Raw genomic sequence first — 22,680 nt, 5'->3', positions numbered from 1 at the left:
CAAAGCTTAAATAACATCAGTGTTGTGTGGATGGCTCATCGCTGACTCATTTCTCGCTGATGTGAATGCACTGCAGAGATGTTACTTTATACTACTTGAAAATGCAATTGCCTGGCTTGTTTGTTTGTTGTTGGGGTTTTTTTTTTTTTTCTTTCTTAAAAAGCTTCATTAAAGATGGCCAGCCTTAAAATAGTACCCAACATGTAGGGAGGTAGAAAAAGCACATATAATATGAAGCACTTTCGGTACAAAAGACAGACCGTCTCCCATTTTTAAAATTTGTTTAGTTAAAATGAGAATGAATGCTATCATCATACAGGGATTCAGCAACCACTTTGCATTATATGTATCTTCTTCAATAACATCAAACAACGTTCATGTTAGTGAATCAGAAAGCAGTAGTCCTATTTAAAAATGAGGAGAACCAGAGCAGCAGGGGGATAAACCCTGGGCAGTTCACAACTTGGAGGAGGAGCTGGTGATGGAGGCCACAGGACAGTGCCCATACAAGCTGTGCCATAAACGGGAGCACAAAAATGAACCAATTTCGTGCACTCCTAATGTATGATTTTTACAAATAAATCCTGACACAGTGGTGAGGTCAGCAAAACACAGCAAAGGAACAAATGCCTGGAGAATGCAAACAAATACTTCTGAAGTCTGCCTTATGGGTAAAAACAACATATCACATAGCTGAAGCCCGCGGTCAGGAGGCCGAGTACAGCAGGATCTGTGCTTGAAGACTTGGACTGCACCCTCCTTTGAGGATCGCTGCAGGGCAGGTAGGACAGTGAGGACAGGCAGGAGCACAAAGCTCACAGGAAGCCGGGATGCAAGTGAGAGGGCTCAGGAGAGAGAAGTGGCCAGAGCAGGAAAGAGGAAACAGGCTGGTCCGGGGAGGAAGCAAGGAGGAAAATGGGACAACCAGGGCTAAACAAAGAGAAAGGCAAAAATGGATAATTTAAGCCATTTTGTAAAGGTGTAACAAAACAAAACCTTTGTTTGAAAACCAAAATAAATAAATCTGTTCAGTTGTTCTTTGCAGACGTTCACTACAAATTGCCAAAATGCAAATATATTCCCAGGCTTGATGTGCAATCAGTGTTTTCCTCTGCAACATTTAATCTCATTTATCGAGCTTCTTAGTACAAATTAAGCTACAAGGTAATCAATTAGATTGAAAACACAGCTTGTTTCATTGTTTTAATTTTGCACTCTAAGCATATTCACCCTAATTTAACAATTAGCTAATCAAAAACCATGAAGTGTTTACGTATCTTGGCTTTTTGTCATTCAAATTCCTTTCCTGGATCATTGCAAACGCATCAGCCAGTGGAGTCCCAGCTACAATTTCAAAAGCCTGGCAGAGAATGCACGCAGGGAAGGAAGAGGGGAACATGACAAAACCACAATATGGTGCTGGGGTTTGAAAAAGGAAAGGAGGACTCCGGAAACCACTGCTCATTTCCAGATAAACAGACAAACTGCCCAAGGGACTGCAGCCTGTTTTCTCCTGGGACACTTTCTAGGAGGACTTATGCAGAAGCCACTGCTTTATGAGGTTAGAGCAGCATGTACGGGCTGTTTCTGAACCCAGAGGAAGCTGCAGCTGCTCTCTGTAGATTCAGAAGGTTTTCCCATGAAGTGGGGGATGTACTGAAGACAAGGAGTGCAGAGGGAGTCCCTCTCTCAGGTGGGACTTTGCTGCCTGATGGGAAAGAGGAGAGAACTGGGTGGGGTGGCTTGGAATATTTTTCTTTGTTTTGTTTGGGTTTTTTTTTGTTTTGGTTTGGGTTTTTTTTTTTTTTTTTTTTAATTGCTGTTAGCTGGGATGAATTGCCCTTTTCTTTACAGAAAAATAATGTTTCTTTTAAAACCATTAGAAATAGTTTAGAAATATTTGGATACAATAGTTATCTTTTGCTTAAGTTTAGGTCTACATATTCTGCAGCTAACGTCTTTCCATGTTCTGGCAGTTTTGGTAAAAAAAGGTGATTAGGGAAACTGCATACCTGGGAGCCTCTTCTTCAGTTCTATGGAGGTGGGAGTTTGGGCATTTTTTTGTTTGTTTGTTTGGGCTTTTTGTTATTGTTTTAAAAATTTGTTTGTTTTCAACTTTTCATTTCTTTTCAGTAAAGTGCAGTTTGGTGTTTTCAATGAAGTTCTTGCTTAGCTGAAGAAGTCAACGTTTCTGTACCACCACAAGAGAAGAGGTAAAGACAAACCCTAATGACACGAAGCATGCACCTGCAGTCTGGCCAGAATAGGAGCAAATGTAAAAAGGAGGCTCTCCAAACCCACAAATGACCAAGTGGATGAGAGAAAGCAGCAAGAAACATGACACCGGCTAGGGCTCGGGGAGCACCAGATCACCCCCTTGTCTGGTGTTTTAGAGGACCCCTTGGGGGGAAGTGGGAGGAGGCAACAGAATGGCAGAAGTGCAGCAAAGCATGCTGCCGAGCACGGCCACAGGCTGACAGATGAAACGTCATTAGACTTTGCTTCTGTGACAGACTTTGGTGGTTTAACACTTACACATGGTAACGTGACCAACACTTGTTTCCAGCTGCGTTTAAGTGGAAGTGATCCAGTATGACTGTCAACCCTCCCTCCGTCCCCAAGCCCCTCTCTCTCCATGCCCAGCAAACAAGAGCCAGACACCTCTTCCAAACACAATTTCTGCCTGTCTAGGCAATGTGATTTTCTGGGATCACGTAAAGGATCAAGGACTAAAGTGCTTGGTCTTTGCTTTATATTTCTTACACATAAAACAGCCAGCAGTGCTCTGCCTGGCTACAGGAAAGGAGTAACTAGATAACATTATGAGCTTTAGCTATATACTTGTTAGTTTATCTGTTCAGAAAGGGAAGCAATAACAATCTGACTGCTGATCAGTGGGGACAGGTTTTCATTAAAACAGCTTTGAATTGGCTTATTTGCTACTGTCCAACAACAATTGACTGTAGCATGGCAATGATTTTATATTTTTTTTCCTCCTGCAATCGCACTTCCTTACAACACTCGGGACAAAACTTGCTATGTAGTACTGAAGTCTGCAAAAGTAATTCTGATCTACATAGCAATATCCTTTGCATTAACTTTATGAACACACACAATAGCTACATGTGAAGTGCCTGGGAATGCAGCTGAAATATTCTCTTCCCCCATCCCCACACGCAAAGGCCCAGTTCCGTATGCAAGCATAACAGACCCCCAAGAAGTATACACTGGGAGATTCAAATTGATGGAGGGCTATAGTTCAATTGATTTTATGGTCAAAAGAATTATGATGTATTTACAGAGCGTGAAAAGGCTATCTTTTTTACATGTGGGTGTAAATTCAGCAGAATTACATGTCTTAAATGAGAGAGTCCTCTCAGCTGCTCACATAAAAAGGCAGGAAGCAGAAAGATACAAACAGATGGTCTTGAGATTTTCCAATTACAAGCCTTTTTGGCAATATACAGCTGGAGGAATTCCAAGCATTTGTCACTTTGACACCGCTTTGCAGTAAGTAATGGGATTTTGGTACTTACAAATTCTGAAAAATGCTGCAATTTGAAGACCAAAACCAGCTACTTAAATCAAAATTATCACTCAGGAGTCAGTCACTTTTTAGAATAGGTACCAATCTAACAGAAGCATCTCAAAAAGCATAAGGAAAACTATTTTTAATTTGATGCTTATTCATAGATTCACTAAGATTCTGCAATAGAGCCAGAAGACATAAACAACTTCAGGCAGGCTGGGCACGCTTACACTGTTGCTAACACTGTAAAACTGAAACCCACCATAAGGGTAAGAGGTAGACTGCTAAACACAGCATCCTACAAGACGAAGAAATCCTCCATTCCTCAAGGGAGCATTACCTGTAAACTTTCGTCTTGGTTTGCAACAAGACTGCAAAGGAACTTTAAAATATACATGCCTCCTTTTATTTATTTTTAAATTTCTTTTAAAGAATTGCAATTCTTTAAACATTTGATGATTAAGGATATCTTATGTTATCATTTGCAAGTCTTATGCCTAGTAGGTTATTAAAAAGGGATTAGCTAGCACTAGGGTGCACAAAAGGCGTATAAATAGAATTGAGTGGGCATCTCATCCAAGAGCTCAGAACAGCGTGTGTACCCGCTCTTGTCTAAAACAAGAGCTAACTTTAACATCTGGACAATCGCAGCTTTTGGAGCTCTCAGATTTCTCTCTGCTCCCACATTTTGACTTACTACAGAAACTGGAAGCGAGGGCTTGAGTCAATAATTTAATGAAGTAGTAATCATTGATACACAAATATTCAATTTTTGAAGGATGAGAAACCCTCCCTCATTCTTGGGTGTTGAGGGAAGAAAGAAAAAAAAAAGTAATTCACAGCACTTACTTATAATATAACAGTATAAATGTACAAATATCAGTAGTCCAGGTTCTTATTTTACATTAGGTAACATAGCTATGTAATGACATGCTCAATTCCACAGCTGTAGGTACCCCTACCTTCATATCAAAGTGCCCTACAGAACCTTATAGACTCAGAAGAGAAACCCAGGTACAGAACCACATACTTTCTACCCTCACCAACTTATTCTTCCAGGTTATTCCAACATGGAAACTGAAAGAGAGCCATAAAAATTTTGGGTCACGTAATAACAGCTCAAGAAGACAGAGGAACAGAATGGCCATTAGTTTCATTCTGCACAATGGTTTGGAGCTTTCAATACCAAAATTTCTTTCAGAATCTGAATTTTGGATCAGGTTTCCAAATTATCCTATTTGGTGCAAAACAGCTAATAAATTAATTTTAAATTTATTATGGTAATGACAAAACTGAAAATATGTATGAGAAGACACAGTACTTACCGCTCAACAGAAAATAGTACTAAGGAATCTTCCCGAAACCAGAGATAACGCTTTCTGACATAACCCAAATCATGGCTGTAACTTCAAAAATCACAGCCCATACAAACCAGAACTGGAAAGAGTTGCCAGGGTTCATTAGACTGGTCAGAACCCATCCAAAATTAGGACTTCTGTCCAATGGTGTGAATCTTTTATGTGAGAAACCTGCTTTCAAATCCAGAAAATAAAACCCATGCTTACTTGTTATTGGTGGGCCCTGTTGCCAAGACATCCGATTGCAGCTTCGGGAAAAATCCTTGTTCGTATTTCCCTTGGCCAATCTTCATATCAAGTAGGTGTGGGTGGATGGCTGTGTGATCGATCTTCATCAGCCGCTGCTCAATGGACTGGGCTGCAAGTTACAGTCACAGGTGAACAACCGTGTTAACTGACCACTGAAAGACACATCCTACAACAACAGAAATGGTCATGCTCCAATCCCTGAAAATGCTCTAAAAAGTTAAATAGTGACCCAGAAATCTGACACTTACAGAAGTGAGAAAACACCCGTGCTGTTATTTTGCTTTTAGTTTCTTCACCCAACGCAACTAGTATTGGCACAAAAGTTAGCTGTGAAGCAAGCAGGTATTTATGGGAGCCTACGAGATTGGTTACGAATCAGCAAGAGCAGCCCAATCTTTCCCTGAAATTTGGTGTTTGGCTTTAAGGCTCCTTTGGCAGGATGGAGACCTATGAAGCTGGCTGCAATTCTCTGTGGGGTCAGGCACCTTGCTTTGCCCCATACGTCTCCCTGGGCAGATGCATGGTGTGGGGGGGGTGATACCTGAGTTTTGCAAACATCTGGCACCTATAACGATCCTCCTGCTAAAATTAGATATGCCACTACTGGATGACAGCTCTTCAAAAAGCATAGCTAACTGTAGCAAGGCCTGAGCAGCATCGAGAAGATGAACAGATGCTTGGAAACAGGGGAGGCTATGGAAAGACCAGAGGGGGCTCTCCGGGAATCTCAGTTCCGTTGAGACTAATGCGGTCCAGTTGTTTGCTTCAAGGACGTGAGGATTTAATCCCAAATCTCAAGCAGGATAAAAATAAAATCTGTCACCCTCTCAACATTGAGTCAGATGCACTGTGAAGGAGAGGGGAAGGGAGGTGTATTGGGGACATCAGCATTTAATTAGCAGCTTTAATATTCAACCCTTTATAGCGCATCCATTAACAGTTAGGCCTGTTCTTGTCAGTATATCACAACTAGTGAATAAATATGCAAAATGTGGAAGCTAAACCTATTTTCCATTTGTCAAGAACACAGAACTCACTTCCTATTTTACAAACTGTGATGGGAAAGAAACTGTCATAAGATTTACATACATTATCATTGGAAACTTAGTAGCTTCCCCTTCACCCTCTTAAAAAAATAAAAATAAAAAAACAATCACTTTGGTTTTATTTTGGAGAAAAGGACTGGGTAGTGTGGGGTCAGAGGGTCTGAAGGATTATGAAAACAGTAGGTTAAACAAAATGGTGCTGGATCGGTGCTAGGGTCACATATGTGAATGGTAAATATGAAGGAAAGTCGGCATTACTATCAGTTCGCTGCTTTTCACAAGACAGAAAATGAGGTTCCGGTGCCACAATATCTACCAAAACTAGACGCTGAATAGACAGCTGACCTGCAAATTAGAATTGGTGTTAGACAGAAAAAGTTAAGCAGACAAAAGATTTTTATTTCTGTTCCATTTGTAGCAAGTAAAACACTCTGAAGGAATAACATCAACAACAACAAAAAAACCCCACGAGAAATGTGTTTGCCACAGTTCGTTAATGTGTCCCAACAAATTTAAGAGTATAATTTCCCTCTGTTACTTGGAAATGAAATAAATACTTGCACAGTAAGAAACTCAAGTATAATTTGAAAATGGATCCTGTGACTGTAATGGAAAAAAAATCCAAGTCTTCAGTACACAGTGTCTTGTTCGTTAACACTGAGCATCTACTGCTGGAGCTACTAAATACGCCACGCGAGATCACATCCCCAGCATCCCCCGCTGCTCTAACCAAATGGCATAAGGCAGAAAAAGGTCTTTTAACAGGAAGGGGGAGACAAGGCCAGTGGAGCAGACACAGGGGCTCGGCTCCTTGGGGTGGCTGGCGCTGGTCCCACCATCACGGTGAAGGAAAGCTCTCCTGGCAATGGAACAGGAGTTTCCTGAAATGAGAAATGGCAACCCTAGCTCTGTGTTTTGGTTTCTGTTTATTAAAGGCACCAGCCTAGGAGAGCTCAAAGGGAAGGTAAAGGCTCTCGCTGGTTTTGGTGTTTAAAAGCATGCTGAAGTTTTTGCCTAGGGAAAATAAGGACACTGCTGAGTCCTCCTCAGGTAGCTCTAGGGCCTCCTCATCGGCTGCAATGCTGAGAAGACTGAGGACCTATATTTCTTTGTGGCTGACATTGTACTTTTGAATATTTTACTAGCCCGTCTGAACATACCTGCTTCTTTCAAAGTGCTGCATTTCTGATAGTTGGAAGTCCGCAGTGCAGGGGCCCTTACATTATACAGCCTTATTTTCTCAATTCGGGAGTCAAAAACTCGCAGAAAAGGGTCCTTCTCTTCCCACTGGGAGATTATCTTATTGTCTATGAAGGTTGCAAACATCTGTGTTTCGATGAAGTGTGAAAGGAATGGGAGGTAAGGCTCGGGTTGGTCCGAAAGGAAGGAAGCCTGAAATACAGAACAGCTCGTTAGTGCCACGTTCCTGCCCGGCTTTGACACGACAAGCCACCCTGCGGTAGAGAACCAATCCAGCAGCCAACAGGAAGGCTTAAACAAGCCTTCCCCACCACGAAAGCACTTCTCGGAAGAGGTGTGAATCTATCTACAACGGGGTTTGGTTCGCGGCTCACCTCTTCAGTCACAACTGTGAGAAATAAGTAGCTGGGGAGGCTTTGTGACAGCCAGAGTAAAGGGAACATGGAGTTACTGAAGCAGTGCCCGTGCTGGCAGCTTTTTCAAAGCAGCCTTGCAGCTACCACCCACAGAAACGAGCCTTGGGCAACCGCCACGACATGTGCCCACCTGGGACCTCTGGTCTGTGCATCCCTGCTTGGGATCAGATCTTTATTAAGGTGTCATACATATCAAGGGGTGCACAGTGCTCTTTTAGCTAATGCTCTTTTGTGAAGTTACGCAGGGCAATTAATCAGGAATTTCCAATTAAAACCGTGTGTGCCTGAGTCTCAAACTCAGCTTTGAAAACCCTAACCTTACCACAGCCCATTTTATTGTCGCAGTAGTAGCAGAGATTGCCTAAACAACCCCCTCCTTTTGAATGCTGCACTGTTCAACACCTGAATACAAACAAGACCAACAAAAGGCATGGCGGCATTTTTTTTTTTATCAAAAACTGACTCAGATCAATATTTAGTCTGTTCCTGACTATTTATCCCTCTAACATTCTCCTTAGAGGAGGACTTGTATCCGAAAAAGCTGACAGCTGAGTGCTATCTATTTTGCACAGTCACTTGGAAATAATAACCGTGCAAGCTTCCCAACACTTCTCCTTCCTACAGTCACTTTATTGCCCAATTTCTAATCTGGGCTTTCTTTTCACTCTTGTGTACACACTACAACAGAGTCACAACAGTACTTTTCTGCCACAACAATGTGATAAGCCTCTACAGAACAACACTACCCATTAACAAAAAAAGCTCTACTGTGAGATTAAGAAACATGACAGACTGGATTTTTTTCTTGTCTTGTGTGTGCACCTCTCCTCTCAAAGAAAAAGGAAAGAAAGTAAAAAAAAGTCACTTTCCATTGCTACTCTCCCACCAAACCCACAGGAGAAGCCCCATCAGCTGGGCACAAGTCTGCCAGCTCAGTTTGTGCAAGCCAGAACGGCTCTGACCGGCTCAGTGGATCTGCACCAATTTACTTTGGCAGGCGATCTGGCCCTGCGTAATCAAAATGGACAAATCTCTCAGTCAGGCAGATGAAGAATGGCAGATTAAAAGAGTATCTAGGCCATTTATACATAATATAGCTATTCTCTCCCCCTCCCAAAAGCACTTTCAGATGGAAAAATGAATACACAGCTATCTTTACTTTGTCAAAGTTTTGCATTTGTTCCCTGTTTGTCAGCCACGACTCCATATCAGGGGCAGCTTGAATGACGAAAGCCTCGTAGTCTGCAAACATCTGCGTGAAGCGGTTGGCGAAAACCTCGCGAAGCTGCACATTCAGTTTGTAGTCCCTCAGCTCCACCTCCTCACACGGCAATTTCCCATCCTTCTCCTTCTCTGCGAGGGGAGCTGTGATGGTCATTTTCTCCATCGTCACACCCGTTCTTTTGGCGAGGGCTTGCAAGCGGGCGATTGTCTCGTTGCCTTTCAGCAGCTCGTACATGTTGAGGGCATTGCTGGGGATGTTCCCGTTCTTCTTGTCGTTCACCAAATCACTAAGAACCAGGTTCTTGAGCTTCGTGGCGCTGTCGCTGCAGTGCAGGTTACCCTCCGGTGGGATCCCAAACTGCAGGAGAACCTCGGAGATTTCCTGGATAAACTCCAGCTTGTTGGGGAACTGGGGGAATTCCTCTGGCAGCTCGATGAAATGGTTATCTATGTCTACAAAGCACAAGTTTGCCTGAAACACAAAGAAAAGTTTCAAAATGGACACTCAGCACTGAATTGGCTCCTCTGCCATGTAGCCCTATTTTCCCAGGGTGCTTCCAGACCGAAGGGCACACATGCAGGAGACTGGTGACATTTCAGACTTCAGTAAAGCTGAGGGCCAATTGGATGGCAATGATTTAACGAACAAATAAAGCCTCCTGCCCTCTCCTGTTCCCTCAGGACTTGGAGATCCCAAACTTCCCACTACAAAGATTTGATATCCCCTCCCAGATCAGCCAAGGACACAGCAGCAAGCAGAACGTGCAGCACCACTTCTCAGCCCACATAAATACTATTTGTGTGAATTACCACATCTCAAGGGCATGTTTATTTTACCAGGATTTAACTTAAAAAGCCTCTGTCGCTCTGCTACCAAGAAACAATGTTTCAGTGAGAAAGATGATGCTGCTACAAGTAAAGCTACAAAAGAAGGTCCCATGCAAACCCTTTGGGATCACATACACCTTGTCCACTGGAGGTCAAGCCCTTTTTCCCGGCTCCGCCTACCCCCTGTTTCCATGGAGGCTTTTAATCTTGGCAATTCCTCTTCCCGAGATTTAAAGAGAGTGCTCTTAGACAGCTTTGCTAGGAATGGAGATGGATTTCAGACCATAAGATTAAAGCTAAGTGAAGACATGAATCTAGCAGAGCAGAGACTTTTACTAGGAGTGTCAATGGGGGGACAGAAGAAGCCTACATAAAAATTAATTACATTGCAAATGCACCCTCAGGAATAATAGCAGAATGAAAAACAGTAATTGATCTTCTGAGCTGCGGCTTACATCTGAAATTCTCTGTCTGAGCGCACTGTGCTGAATAAAATCTTAAACCAGGTCAGATTCCCAAGATGCTGAACTCCAAAGGGTTTCACTCTCGCACAAAGCTGTGCAACGAGAGACGCGGGAACCCACAGGGCAGCAGCAGGTCTTTGTTAGCCTGACTTGGACATTGCCAGAGCTCCTACACCTTCTCCAAGGCATTTTTACTGCTCCTTTACTTCTCAGCAAACACTGTAGACTAATCTTCATATTATGTGAACATAAAGGACTCATTTTCCACCTTTTCTGAAAAGGCTAATTTTCAGCATGACAAACATGGTTATACTATATTGGATATTTCAGGGACATGCTTGAGATTAATCACCTTTCACACAAATACCTTAAAGGGTATTGGGGATCATTCGGTAAAGCAGAAGCATCCCTTCAGTTCACTTTTTCATAATAAATTTGGACTGTACAAAGAAAAGTATTTCTTCATACAAAACAATTTGCTTTATTTAACTATACAGCTATTAAAGAGTTGTGGCATGCATCAGTATGGTTCTTTAGCTCAGGGACTGTCTTCTTATCTATCAATATTTCATTTCAAAGGCTTTTTAATTTCAGCTCTGCATATCATTTACAAAATTTGACAAATGAGATTTGGATTCAGAAAACCCTTGGGGAATTGGTCTCACTTCTCTCTTCAAAAACATCTGATGATTAAAGTTAACGCAGAGACATTAGTAACCTTAAGACAGCATGACGGACAGTTGTTAGGATTTTTATCTCTAACAAACAAATGGCTTATAATTATACCAAGAGCTTGAAAAGCTACCCCCTGGCCTGAACAATAAAGGAACGCTGAAGCAAAGAGCACTTCATCACTGCTCGCATGTCGAAGGATTTTCTATTTTTTATTGTCTAGAGGAATTTGAGATTCCAGATCTTCCCTGTTCAATACCCCTTCTTTTTTTTCCCCTTGCCCACAGCTACTGGACCTGTGATGTTCATAAATGCTGTGCTGATATTTTTCACTCATTTGTTGAGCATTGTAATGGAGGGCAGGGTTTCCACCCCACTAATTCTCTTCCCTCACTGGTGATACTTCGTTATTCCAGCAATACTGCAAGCCGTTACAATTTTAATTTAAGGAAAATGACAGCTTAATCTGCTCACTGAAAGCATATGACTAATAATTTTAAAAAACACAGTAATTATTTAATATTAGCATGGTTTTACTGAAAACCGTAGCTAGATACCAGCTTTGTTTCCAAGCCAGTGCAACTTTCATACAATTGGGCCACTGTATCTATGAGGTAAGACTTGCTTTGCACTGTTACCATGCCACCAAGGCTAAGAATCAGTCGCCTCCACCAATACTTACAGCAGACCTTATTCAAAACCATGTTGTTGTCCTTGCCGTGTGCTTATCCCTGCACTTCTGCACACCAGTTCCCCCTCCTGCATATCTTCCTCTGCTGCTGCTCCCACTTGCCTTCCCAGTAAGAGCACCTATTCGCAAGCCTTCAGAACTCTGTCCCCAGGAGATGTCCCTGCACAGAGCTGAGCACAGCAGTGCCACCATCACAAGATGTTACAGACAAAACCCAGTTATTCTTAGGGTTCCCACTGATCTTAAGAAGAAACCCAAGTTAAAATGCACGGCATGCTCAAGAGATGGGTCCAGTCACCATCTTGAGTGCAGACAGGCTAGCCATATCCCAAAGACTTTGCAGTATGGACAGTGACCAGTAGCCAGCTTAAGAGTGAAGCGGTTTTAATCATCTTGGCCAAATTTTGAGGAGAAAAGTCTCCATTTCACCCTCTACCACCAGTGATTTTAGCACTTAGCACCCAGATTAGGATGATGACCTTTTCTTCTTTTTTTTTTTTTCCTCTGGGGAAAACATGATAGACCAGTCAAAGCTTTCACTTCCCATTGCATGGTAGAACAGAAGATCTTCAGTCTGAAGAGACAATCGTTGGAGTGAGTCAATATTTTAAAAGCATGTGTGCATGTATGCCTCTAAGTGGTTCACAGGCGCAGCATTAACGCAAACCTGGCTCGTTTGAGGCCAGGATGATGGTCTAGTAATACACGTTGACCTAACCAGGAACATGTGGGCTCACCCGTGGGTGAGACGAGGCTCACAGGATGGGGCACACTTCTCAGCAGCAGCGGGGGGACAGGGACAGGTTTATACCACCTAGCAACTGCACCCGAGATCCATTTTCATTAATACCACCCCAGAATGTGCATGCTTTTTAGCCCTCTATTGATGGGATTGCGACACTGATGGAGTGACAAAGCCTAGTGAAACGTGTGACGCACAGAAAGTAGAGAAAATTTCAGCATCGCAGAAAGAAATAGCAGGAGAAGCATTTAGAAGTGTAATTAGTGGCACTCATTAAATTCAGAAATGGATCAAGAAGGACTGCGGAGACTTCCCCCACTACCTCACTCCTGCTGGCAAACAGTCTTCGTGCTGCCAGAGAAGCCTCCTAACACCAGGCACGGCATTTTCTAGCAGGGATTCACACAAATATTAATAATGCATTTCAGGAGAGCAACACCAAAGGTAGCAACTGACCTCCTGAGGCAGCTCCAGCTTGGAGCGGTCAGTTCCCTCCTTGGACTGCAGCCCCATCAGGTAGGGAACGGGAGCATCCAGAAAATGCAGGAGAGAGGCAGGAAGGATGGGGACGTACACATGTTGCCACTGAAATGGGAACAGCAGTGTCGTGATCCCCTCCGCCACCGTCATCAGGCGCTGATAATCTAGATGGGGAGAGAGAGAGAGACACATTGAATTATCTTTTTCTGTTTTGTTTTTGAAATCTAGTTGGCAAGGACATCAGTGACAAAACAAGACAGAAACTATGTTTATATGGCAAGATGTTATTCTGAAAATAAGACAGTGCTTAAAAGCCTTAAACATTATTTAAATCGTTAACTCATTACCCCCAGGAAGAAACGGCTGAGCATAAATATTCATATCTTATCTAGATCTATTCTGTCACTAAATTCATTTATTGAAAGGATACCAGAAGTTCTCTCTGTAATACAGGATAATAATACTCTAATTCTATAAAAAGCACGTATTTTTACAAGGGAAAAGGAGGAGAAAGAAGTGAAACTCAAGGAAACATTGTGGTTTTTCGCTTGCTCCTGCCTGCCTGCTTCTTTTCCGCTTGCTACTACTTCTAAGGCTGACTGTACTTTCCAGAAGACTTGCCTTGGCCACATACCAGCAGAAGTTTACAGTCCCTAAGTATTTAAAAGCACTGCTTTTAAGTGCAATCCAAACAGAAGCCTCATAGATATTTAGTTCTCAAAAATAGTCTGTACAGCTAGCACATTTATATTGCATTGTTTTCCCAAATTTGTATTTAATCCTTTAGTTCATTGCTTTGCAATGTTTTGGTTCAAGTAAACACATCATGCATTATTTTTTAAATTAAAATTTATTTTGATCCTGCTGAGCTGCAAGAGTATTTCAGAATTTGGATAAGAGCAAATTATTTCTCAAATATCCAGCTGGCATGATGCAATACCTCAACCTATTTATTAATATAAATGAGGGAATCTAAACTTGAGAACATAATTTTACAAAAAATAAATAAAAAAAACCCAAACAATCACACATTGGTATTAAAGAGATGGTCATCCTTACAGTGAATCTGAAACTGCAGACAATCCATCAGGAAACAGGTAAGGACCCCGGGACTTGTAAGCTGCTGGTAAATGTGAAACCAGATGATTGCTCTACTCCATGTTACAGCAGGCACAGCATTAACAACAACTCCCTCCGAATTTCAAAGAAATGAAAGTACTTAAACCTCAATTCCTTAGAAATCTTAACGTATCATGAAGCAGCAGCACATCTCATTTAACGGTAGTGGTTAAATGCAGGAACACCAAAGTGCAAGTTCACCCACGACTTTGAACTTGCCCAAGGGGCACAGCACAGACAAGAGGGGGAGTCACATCCAACACCTCCACCACTTGTGAAAGCTGCGCTTCATGATTTGGAAACGGAGTTGTTACCCCCACCTTCAGTACATGGGTACATCGTCAGTAACCAGCAAGAGTGGCAGAAGGGATGTCTCCTCTGTAGCTGTATCCAAAACCAGTTCTCATCAGTGCCAGGCAAGTCTCAGGAACTTTGGCTTGAGCAGCCAACAGATTTTTCACTCTCACCAAGGCCAGACCCAGAGCCTTGGTAACATTTGGGTTGTTGCCATCTGTCCCAGCCCCTCTGTCCCACTCCATGAAATCAAGGATACATATATGAACTTTCTGGTTTTGAGTTGGGTAAAAAGGCTTCTTTCCTGTAGCCCCAGCGACTGCTTTTGCCTGGACAGGAACCCAGCCTGGCCATTCCCGTTTCCCAAACAAGCCAGCCTGATACCCTGGCAGGTATCAGCAACAGCAAAAGCACTGTCATCTGACACTGCTCAGCTATTAGGAGGTCACTGGGAAAATGCACTTGAATAAATACGCAAATTAAAACAACAAATTGAATAACCCATTCTCCTTCTTGCTAGCACCTCTCTGTAGAAAACCTGCCTCAATCTGCAGAAGGTCAGCCAGCAAGGCAAAAACATTTTTCATCTTGCCTTACTAAGAGCTAGTCATTCAATCTTCAAAATGATTTTCATGCATACAAGTCAGTCTCAAGGTTACACCTCAAAACCATTCCTAGCTACAGATCAGCCATTTACGAAAGTCTCCCTATGCAATGGTCTGTAATTATACACATCCGTTGGCTGTCTTGTTGAGGAGCACTTACACAAATTCAGCTTACAACAATTGCTGGTGAAGCTTAGGCATGTCATAACATTTCATAACTCTGAAAATTTTAAAGGTTAAAAAACCAAACCAAACCAAACAAATACATAAAGTAGCATGTCTTGGTATGCATGAGACTATTTCCAAGTCTGTTCTGATCTACATAGCCATGGGAAATAATAGGTCTTCACAGCAAAGCTGCAAGTGTCTTTTTGGAGAAGAGCATTCAAAGCTGGAAACAATTGCTCGCTTTTCTTTGATGCTATGGATATTTAACATGGTCACTAGCACAAGTTTCATAACCAATTTACTATAAAGGAAAGCTGTTTTTAAAAAAACCTAGTGATGAACAAATTATTAGGCTAATTATCACCATCTAGCAATGCTTGTTAGCAATTAGCAAGGACAAAAAGCATTTATGTACTCAGCAGTTTTCACTCAAGAGAAGGAAGTCCCCAGGTTCCTCCAGAAAAATAATTTTTAAAAAACCCTGGAAATGGTTATTTTGCTGTTTGTTTGAATGAAATAAGAAACTCCAGTAACTTTGTATTGACTTCCAAGCCTGTACAAGGTTAGACACCTGTCCTTGTAAGGCAAAAAAAAAAAAAATCTTTGATTGAGAAATTCTTGTACCTATCAGCATGTGAGGGAAGCTTACATGGTTACTGAGGACAACCTGGAAACAAGGGACTCCTACATTTCCCCAAACAAGAGAGAGAGAAATGGGCGGCAGAATGGAAAAAAAAAAAAAAAAAAAAAAAAAAAAAATGGAAGGAAGGAAAGAAAGAGTGGATGTAAAAATCAGGGTTTTTATAGATTGCGTGTGCTTGTGTCAAAGAAGAGAGTGTTTCCAGATCCTATCCCACCATCACTACTAGACTTTGACCACAATCTTCAACTGCAAGCCAAGTTTTGCCTATTATCTTATGAATGAGAGGCCCAGGTAGGAAAACTATTATCTGATCCTACTCCCAAGCTTTAGAGCTAGAATAGGTGATTACGTAGTATTCACCAGTTTAGGAAGGGCCTTTTGAGAAAGGCCTTTTTTTTGAGCAGAGTGAGGACACAACAGTCCCGTTTCCCATCCATTTGACTTCAAGAAACATCCGGAAAAGATACAAAAAGTAAAAACACTGTCTGAGTGATATCCACAGAAGGTCACAAACTCAGAGTGGGACAGGGAACACAGCAAGCACAGCCCCTACAGCAAGTTCTTTGTGTTTGGAGTTAAATGTCTAATTTGTACACAGGACATTTTCCAGGAGAAACTGCTCAAGGAGGATAATCTCAAGGCAAAGCGGCCCCTGGGGCTTCTATTGTGACTGCTGCCTCCTAACAACCACTTACCTGGATTTGGCATGGGCCTCTCACACTTAACCTTCCCCTTAAGTGAAGAAGGGGGCAGAGTTCAAAGACTCTGGATCCAAACCCTTGTTCTGGCAGCATCTGCCAGGAGCCCTTGTCCAAGTCCCTGCGTCTCACCGGACATTTCGCCTGCAGCGAGGACCCGCTCTGCCGCGGGCTGGCAGCTCTGCTGCACGAGCACCACATTTCAGCCACGCTTTACAAAAGTTGGGTCACATTCACATGGCTCTCAAAATAGAATGTAATGCTTAAAATGTAAACCCTGAGAGATTCCTGTATAATTACGAATTGTTATTTTGTGGTAGAGATGGAAATGTTTTCAGCATTTGAACATTATAAATGTTTTTCTGAAAGAGGGCAGAATTTGACAAATATTTGTCTTGATGTTGATTCTCCACAACACAATAACAGGACAATAACCAATCAGCAGGGCATTTCAGCAGATACTGTGCACGCAGAAATATTTATCTCAAAGAGATTGAAGTGCAAACACAGGCAGTGACTGAGAAAACAAAACAAAACAATCCTTCTCCTTTCATTTTACAGATTTGGTATAGAAGCTCTGAGCTGCTAAGCAATTCAGAAAGCTCAAGATAAAAACTGCTTTTCCTGCTACAAAGGAGCCTGATATATCGAAATCCTTCCCATGCAGCAAAGCAAAACCAATATTATTTGAGAGGGGAAAGGGACATTAGTGTTACCCCTGCCTAGAACAGCTAAGACCTCCTTCATTCAGGTGCTACCTCCAAAACAGGTTCAAATCTTCAGTCGTAAGCAAAGAGAAGAGAATTTCACCTGGGACCTTCTCAACAAATGCCCAACCACAGGATTTTTTAATATAAGGCATATGTAACGCACACACACTCATTCAAACCATTCAACATGGTGCTCTTACTGTGATCAGTACAGTGTTGTTCCAGTTCCAACACACCCAACCTTCCTGATGAAAGAACAATTCGGCAGTTTTCCAACTATCTGTTCCAGTAACCTACCAAAGGTAAGGTAGAAAGCCTACCGTGCAGCTGGAGTCTCAGCCTAGATCTTCTAAATCCACTATAATACTTTAAAAATAGACCGTGCTTCCTCTTTCTTTTCCAAGTCCTGCTTTATATGCCATTTGAAAGCACTTGGAAGCATTTGAAAAGATGGACACCACTGCCTTTCCTCTACTGCTTTTTGAACATGCATAAAGTATAACAGCAGCTTTGCAAAGCCACATTATTTAAATATGGATCCTGGAAAATGATAATCAGGTTATGTTCTTGAAGAGTACCTTATCAAAAGGAACAAAACAATTCCAAGCAATAGTTTTAAACATAACAATGACAACAACAGAGAGGGGGGGGAAAAAAAAAAAAAAAAAAAAAAAAAAAAAAAAGAATGATTTTCAGTGAATAAGAGCTAATTCCTCAGTGGGAAACACCTGAACAGGCTTTAAAACATTCCTGTGACTAACAGCTTTTCTATACACTCCCTCTTAAAGTATTAGAAGCAATTGCTGTTCAACAGCTCCTTTTTGTAACAAGATACGGATTAACTGAGGTAGGTGTATTGGAAAAACTGGAAAATAAAAATTAATATTTTGCTTTGAGCTGTGCATGTCAGTCAGGAATGGCGCATGACAGCTATGAGACCTGTCTGGTGGCTCCGTACCTTCAGATCTGCAATGTTTATATATAGCACACTGCAGATGAAAAAGGAAATCTGAAATTCACATCTGAGACACAAATGGTTTATGAAAGCAAAGGTTTTCAAATCAGATCTCAATAGCTCCACAGAAGCAATGCATGTAAGTCTGGCAGACTTCAAAACGTCCTGGAAGCTTCCACCTTTCATCCAGTTTGTATACCGGCAGCTGCAATGACTGACAAGCCAGACTAGGTGATTTTCCAAGAGATGCTCAGATAAAAATGCACAAAAATGCTTCAGGAAGTGTTTGTTTGCCACAGAAATCACCTTGCACCAGTGCTGCCTCCAGGGCACTTCAAAGAGGTCAGTGATGGGGAGCTGGAACCAGCAGATCGTCCTGTCCTGCAGAACAACCCATGGCAGCTCAATGCCCTTCAGCCCCGACAGAGGAAAGGATTTACCAGTGAGCAACACAGCACATGAATTACAAGATAAAAGCTGAGCAGCAATTGATGCAAATCTGAAAATACGTATGTTCTTCAACAGGATGATCAAGGCTAGCCTGCGTCTAATTGAGAATGAGCCTCTCAGCCTGGGGGTCAGCTCTGCCCCAAGGGAAGCGTCTTGAGGATGATATTCACTGAGGCCAATTCTTCCTGTTTTCCCTCGTTGGTAAATGCTTAATGGGAAAAAAAACCCCACAACTTCCACTTCAACAAATTTCTTCTAATACAATTTATCCATGTTGCAGCCTGCCATCAGTGGTTCAGCATAAATTAGTTTATGATTAAGAATTAACTCACAGGAAAACCTGAATTAGCTCCCATTAGCGGCACAGTTAAGCCTGCGAGAGCAGGGCAGAAGTCTGTGACAAGCTGAGAAGGCGGCAGTAGGACATGTGAAGATGCACCTGACAGCAGGGGGAGCCCCTTGCTTGTCCCCGCAGCGGTTGGGGCAGAGCAGCGGCCCTGGACCAGGGCAGCAGGGAGAGCCCAGACTCCAGCAGGCAACAACTTTGCTCAAGACCATTTTTGACTATCATGTTATTCATCTGGCATTTGTCATAGCTGGAATGCAAAGGCCTAATTTAACTTCCCCCTGCCCCGTTTTTAAAAGGTAAAGGTGTTTTACAATGGAAAAATCATAAGATCTAACAAAAAAAAAAGTGGAGAGAGGATGGAGTGTGTGCGTGCAAAGTGATAAAAGCAGCTTCCAAATCTTCCTCTGCACTTCACTGTTAGTACAAACAGGAGTGGGGATGCAGTACAGACCTGTACCAGCACCTTCTCCCTGTTTCCAGCTGCTTTAAAAACTTGACTTTTCAGGCCATATTGACTTCAAGCTAACAAAACGGAGCAGCTTCTAATTAAAAAATGGTTTTGTCTCTCCACCCAAGTTAAAAACTAAGAGGATATTTGATTATTTGGTTATTCTATCCAATTACTTGTCTCCTTTCTAGGGGAACATGCACGGCAGTCTGTGGACTGCGGTGCTCTTGAGGCCCTAAACTCGGGTCTCTATCACACCATAGACACATTTTGTCCCCGTGTAAATTGTTCACCATTAGCTCTGCAATAGCTTCCCATTGATTTTGATGAAAACAAGCATGGAATGTAACTATTTAAACAAGGAGCAGAGGAAAGCAAAGGTCTTCTGTATAACTATTCTGTGTAAAAATGCTTTAAAAGGCAAACACATCATGCCTGTATTAGTTTTAAAAAATCTCCCCCAAAATAGACTTTGTAAGAAAGATCTTTCAGAGACTAACTTTTTCAAGGCAATTACTGTATATATGCATAGTCATTTTTACTATAATTTCTAAGATTGAAAAAAAATGCAAAAAAAATACTTCAATCTCTGAGGAACCATTTGAAAAACAACCTGGGAAATGATCAAAATCATGATGAGTAGAAGTAGCCTAAGCTCTATTAAGTTTATCTTTGCCTCATCATTCACACGTTCCCTCTCACGTTTAAGTCCCTAGAAAGGCAGACATACAAAACGGATTGCCGAGGTTTCCGCAGAGCCCACAGTTTAGTTCATCTCTCTCCAGCAGACGTCTCTCGCCAGTGGCGTTCTGTTACTGATCCCTGGGAAATTGTAGCAGCTACTGCAGAGTGTTATTAACTTGGACACTGCTGGAAGCCTGGACATTCACTACACCCTTACATCTCCACGGGTGCACGGGAGAGCTGTGCTCTGAATAAAATAAAGGGCACTTGCAAGAGTATTACTTTCTACGATTCAATAAACCGTAATAAAAACACAACAGCAAGTCTGTTTCATAAATGAAAGTCTGTAAGCCCCGAGCTTACACCATGTTAGAGGTGTGCAACACCCTGTGCCTTGTTTAGTGATAACAAGTACGACTCTATATCAGTTTTTCCTGCTTTATTGGGTGTCTTGTAGTTCATATGTCCTTCCTTTGAAAGTCACAGGAACACATCATAATCCAAGCTTTGATTTTTTAGAGGATGAAGTTTATAAGGCTACAATCCAAAGACTGCACCCTGAAGGACTGCGAGGGAAAAATACCTAATCCCTCCCTTTGGTTTTCAAAGCCCCACTGTTAAAATTTGTCCCTGTTTAAACTTAAAAGTATTCTCTATACGCAGGAAAATGTAACCTGAAGCCACAGGAGTTCTGCTTCTAGTGCTTTCAGGTACAGCTTTCTATATCACCTTTGCGGGCCAAAGCTGGCACTTAGAGCAGGCTCTCACATCTACCCACCAACAGAGATTTTTATTAACTCCCTGGAAGTCCACGCTGTCTCCATTAACAGTAAGGACTTGTCTTTTCAGTCTTGCCATTCAGGCGCAAGCACGGGCCTCTGCCAGCTACCCAGCTATCCTCACCTTGCTCCGTGTTTTGCCCTAAAGCTGCCACAGCGCCATTTGCTGCTTCCAAGCTGCACAGATGGAATCATAGAATGGTCTGGATTGGAAGGGACCTCTAAAGGTCATCTAGTCCAACCCCCCTGCAAGGGGCAGGGACATCTCCAACAGATCAGGTTGCTCAGAGCCTCATCCAGCCTGGCCTTGAATGTTTCCAGGGATGGGGCATCCACCACCTCTCTGGGCAACCTGTTCCAGTGTTCCACCACCCCCATCATAAAAAATTTCTTCCTTATGTCCAGTCTAAATCTGCCTCCTTCTATTTTAAAACCATTACATCTCACCCTATCAAGACAATATTTCACACCTTCAGACTGAAACGCTTTGGTTGTAGTGGCTTTTGCCCCAGAAAAATACAATTATGCACACCAGCAGCTCCCAAACTGTGGTTTGTAAAGCCACAGTGATAGCTCCTTAGCACCAGGCTGCTTTAAAATTTAAACCGTAAACCTGAGAGAAATTGAGGATTAAGATAGTTGCCTGCAGTCCAAAACATTTGAGAATGAAAAAGCTTAAAAAGTTAGCTCAAAAAATGAGCTCGTCATTCTTTTACATCAGTCTCCCCACCCCTCTGCTTGCCCCCCACAGCTGCAAAGTGAAGTTACAGCCCGCTACAATCCCTTCATTTTCCCAAGCGATGGGATACCACTCACCCATAAAATGCCATAAGCAGAACATCTAGATACCCAAAGTTGACAGTAGCAGCCGTAGTACAAACAGCTCCAAATTGGTCCTGTCCCCACTGCAGAGCTGTGCCAGACACTCTTCTGTCATGCTGGGACCGCGTCCAGGGCAAGCTGGGTAAAGTCACCCAACACCTTCACCTCTTCATTTAGTTAAATACCTTTGTTCGGGCTGCTGGCAACATTATGCCTCAGCTACATGGTTAAAAATAAGCTTTTTCATCATCAGCTCCTAGTTCACTGGAGAAAAAACACTCCAGAAAAGCCAATACAGTCTCTGTGCTACCTTCCTGCCAGCCCTTTGCCACTGTTATCACCACCTCTGTCAGCAACCAGGTGCAACTCCACTTGACCACCATCCTCCCTGCACGCAGCACACTGCCCATGCTACCCCGTAAAGTTTGGAACTAAAGCTGTTTGACCAGTTGTGCACAGGGTTTGCAGTTTTCATATCCCTCCTGCTCTTTCTTGGCCTCAAAAAGTAACCTGCCTCTAGTGGACGGATGTTTGGTGAGAAGTTTAAGGTTCTCAGTAGACAGCCAGCGGGCTCATTATATGGTCAGGGTTGTGCAACAACTTGTATTTTCACTCAACTTTCCAAAACAAGTCTTTATTCTTTAAAAAGAGGAACACTTTTTTTTGGCAAGCTTGAATAAAAAGCTTTCTTCCAACAGGCTAGGAGAACCACGAAAAATGTTATCTTACTACTCTCTCACTGAAATAGTTTGGTGAACTGAAGTAGGTCTCAGTCCAACGCTCTGATTTGAGTATTGTAGCATTTTAGTGAACTCTGACTTTGGGTCAGTAATGCTGCCTTGCTTGAAATTGCACCCTGTGGACACAAAAGCATCTTTTGCTAATCTTCTGTTGAGTATTAAGGTGTTGAGTATTAACAATGCAGCAAGGCCAGGCCACGGGGAAACACAGTCCAACGAGTACATCTTCTTTAAAGAAAGGGAAGGAAGGACAAATTTGCAAAATCACTCTCTCATTCGTTACTTTGGAGCAAGACATACATAAGCCAAGAACTTAT

At 42.3% G+C, this 22,680-nt stretch overlaps 1 protein-coding gene across 2 annotated transcripts in view; it reads right to left on the bottom strand.

Moving 5' to 3' along the window:
- Window positions 1-22,680, bottom strand: part of DENND5B (DENN domain containing 5B) — a 115,246-nt gene that overhangs the window by 31,101 nt on the left and 61,465 nt on the right. The window contains exons 4-8 of one of the 2 annotated variants that reach the window (XM_086755182.1): window positions 12,876-13,063; window positions 8,958-9,494; window positions 7,343-7,574; window positions 6,441-6,527; window positions 5,095-5,245 (exon numbers count right to left, since the gene is read on the bottom strand). In XM_086755182.1, coding sequence (XP_086611308.1) covers window positions 5,095-5,245; window positions 6,441-6,527; window positions 7,343-7,574; window positions 8,958-9,494; window positions 12,876-13,063 — 1,195 coding nt within the window. The remainder of the gene's footprint in view (window positions 1-5,094; window positions 5,246-6,440; window positions 6,528-7,342; window positions 7,575-8,957; window positions 9,495-12,875; window positions 13,064-22,680) is intronic. The other variant, XM_086755183.1, reaches the window with a different exon arrangement.

The sequence above is a fragment of the Chlamydotis macqueenii genome, chromosome 1 (assembly GCF_036417535.1).
Source record: "Chlamydotis macqueenii isolate bChlMac1 chromosome 1, bChlMac1.mat, whole genome shotgun sequence".
In the NCBI taxonomy this organism is placed as follows: Eukaryota; Metazoa; Chordata; class Aves; order Otidiformes; family Otididae; genus Chlamydotis; species Chlamydotis macqueenii.
Note: the sequence above shows the minus strand (reverse complement) of the source record. Positions and strands in the feature narration are given on the sequence as shown.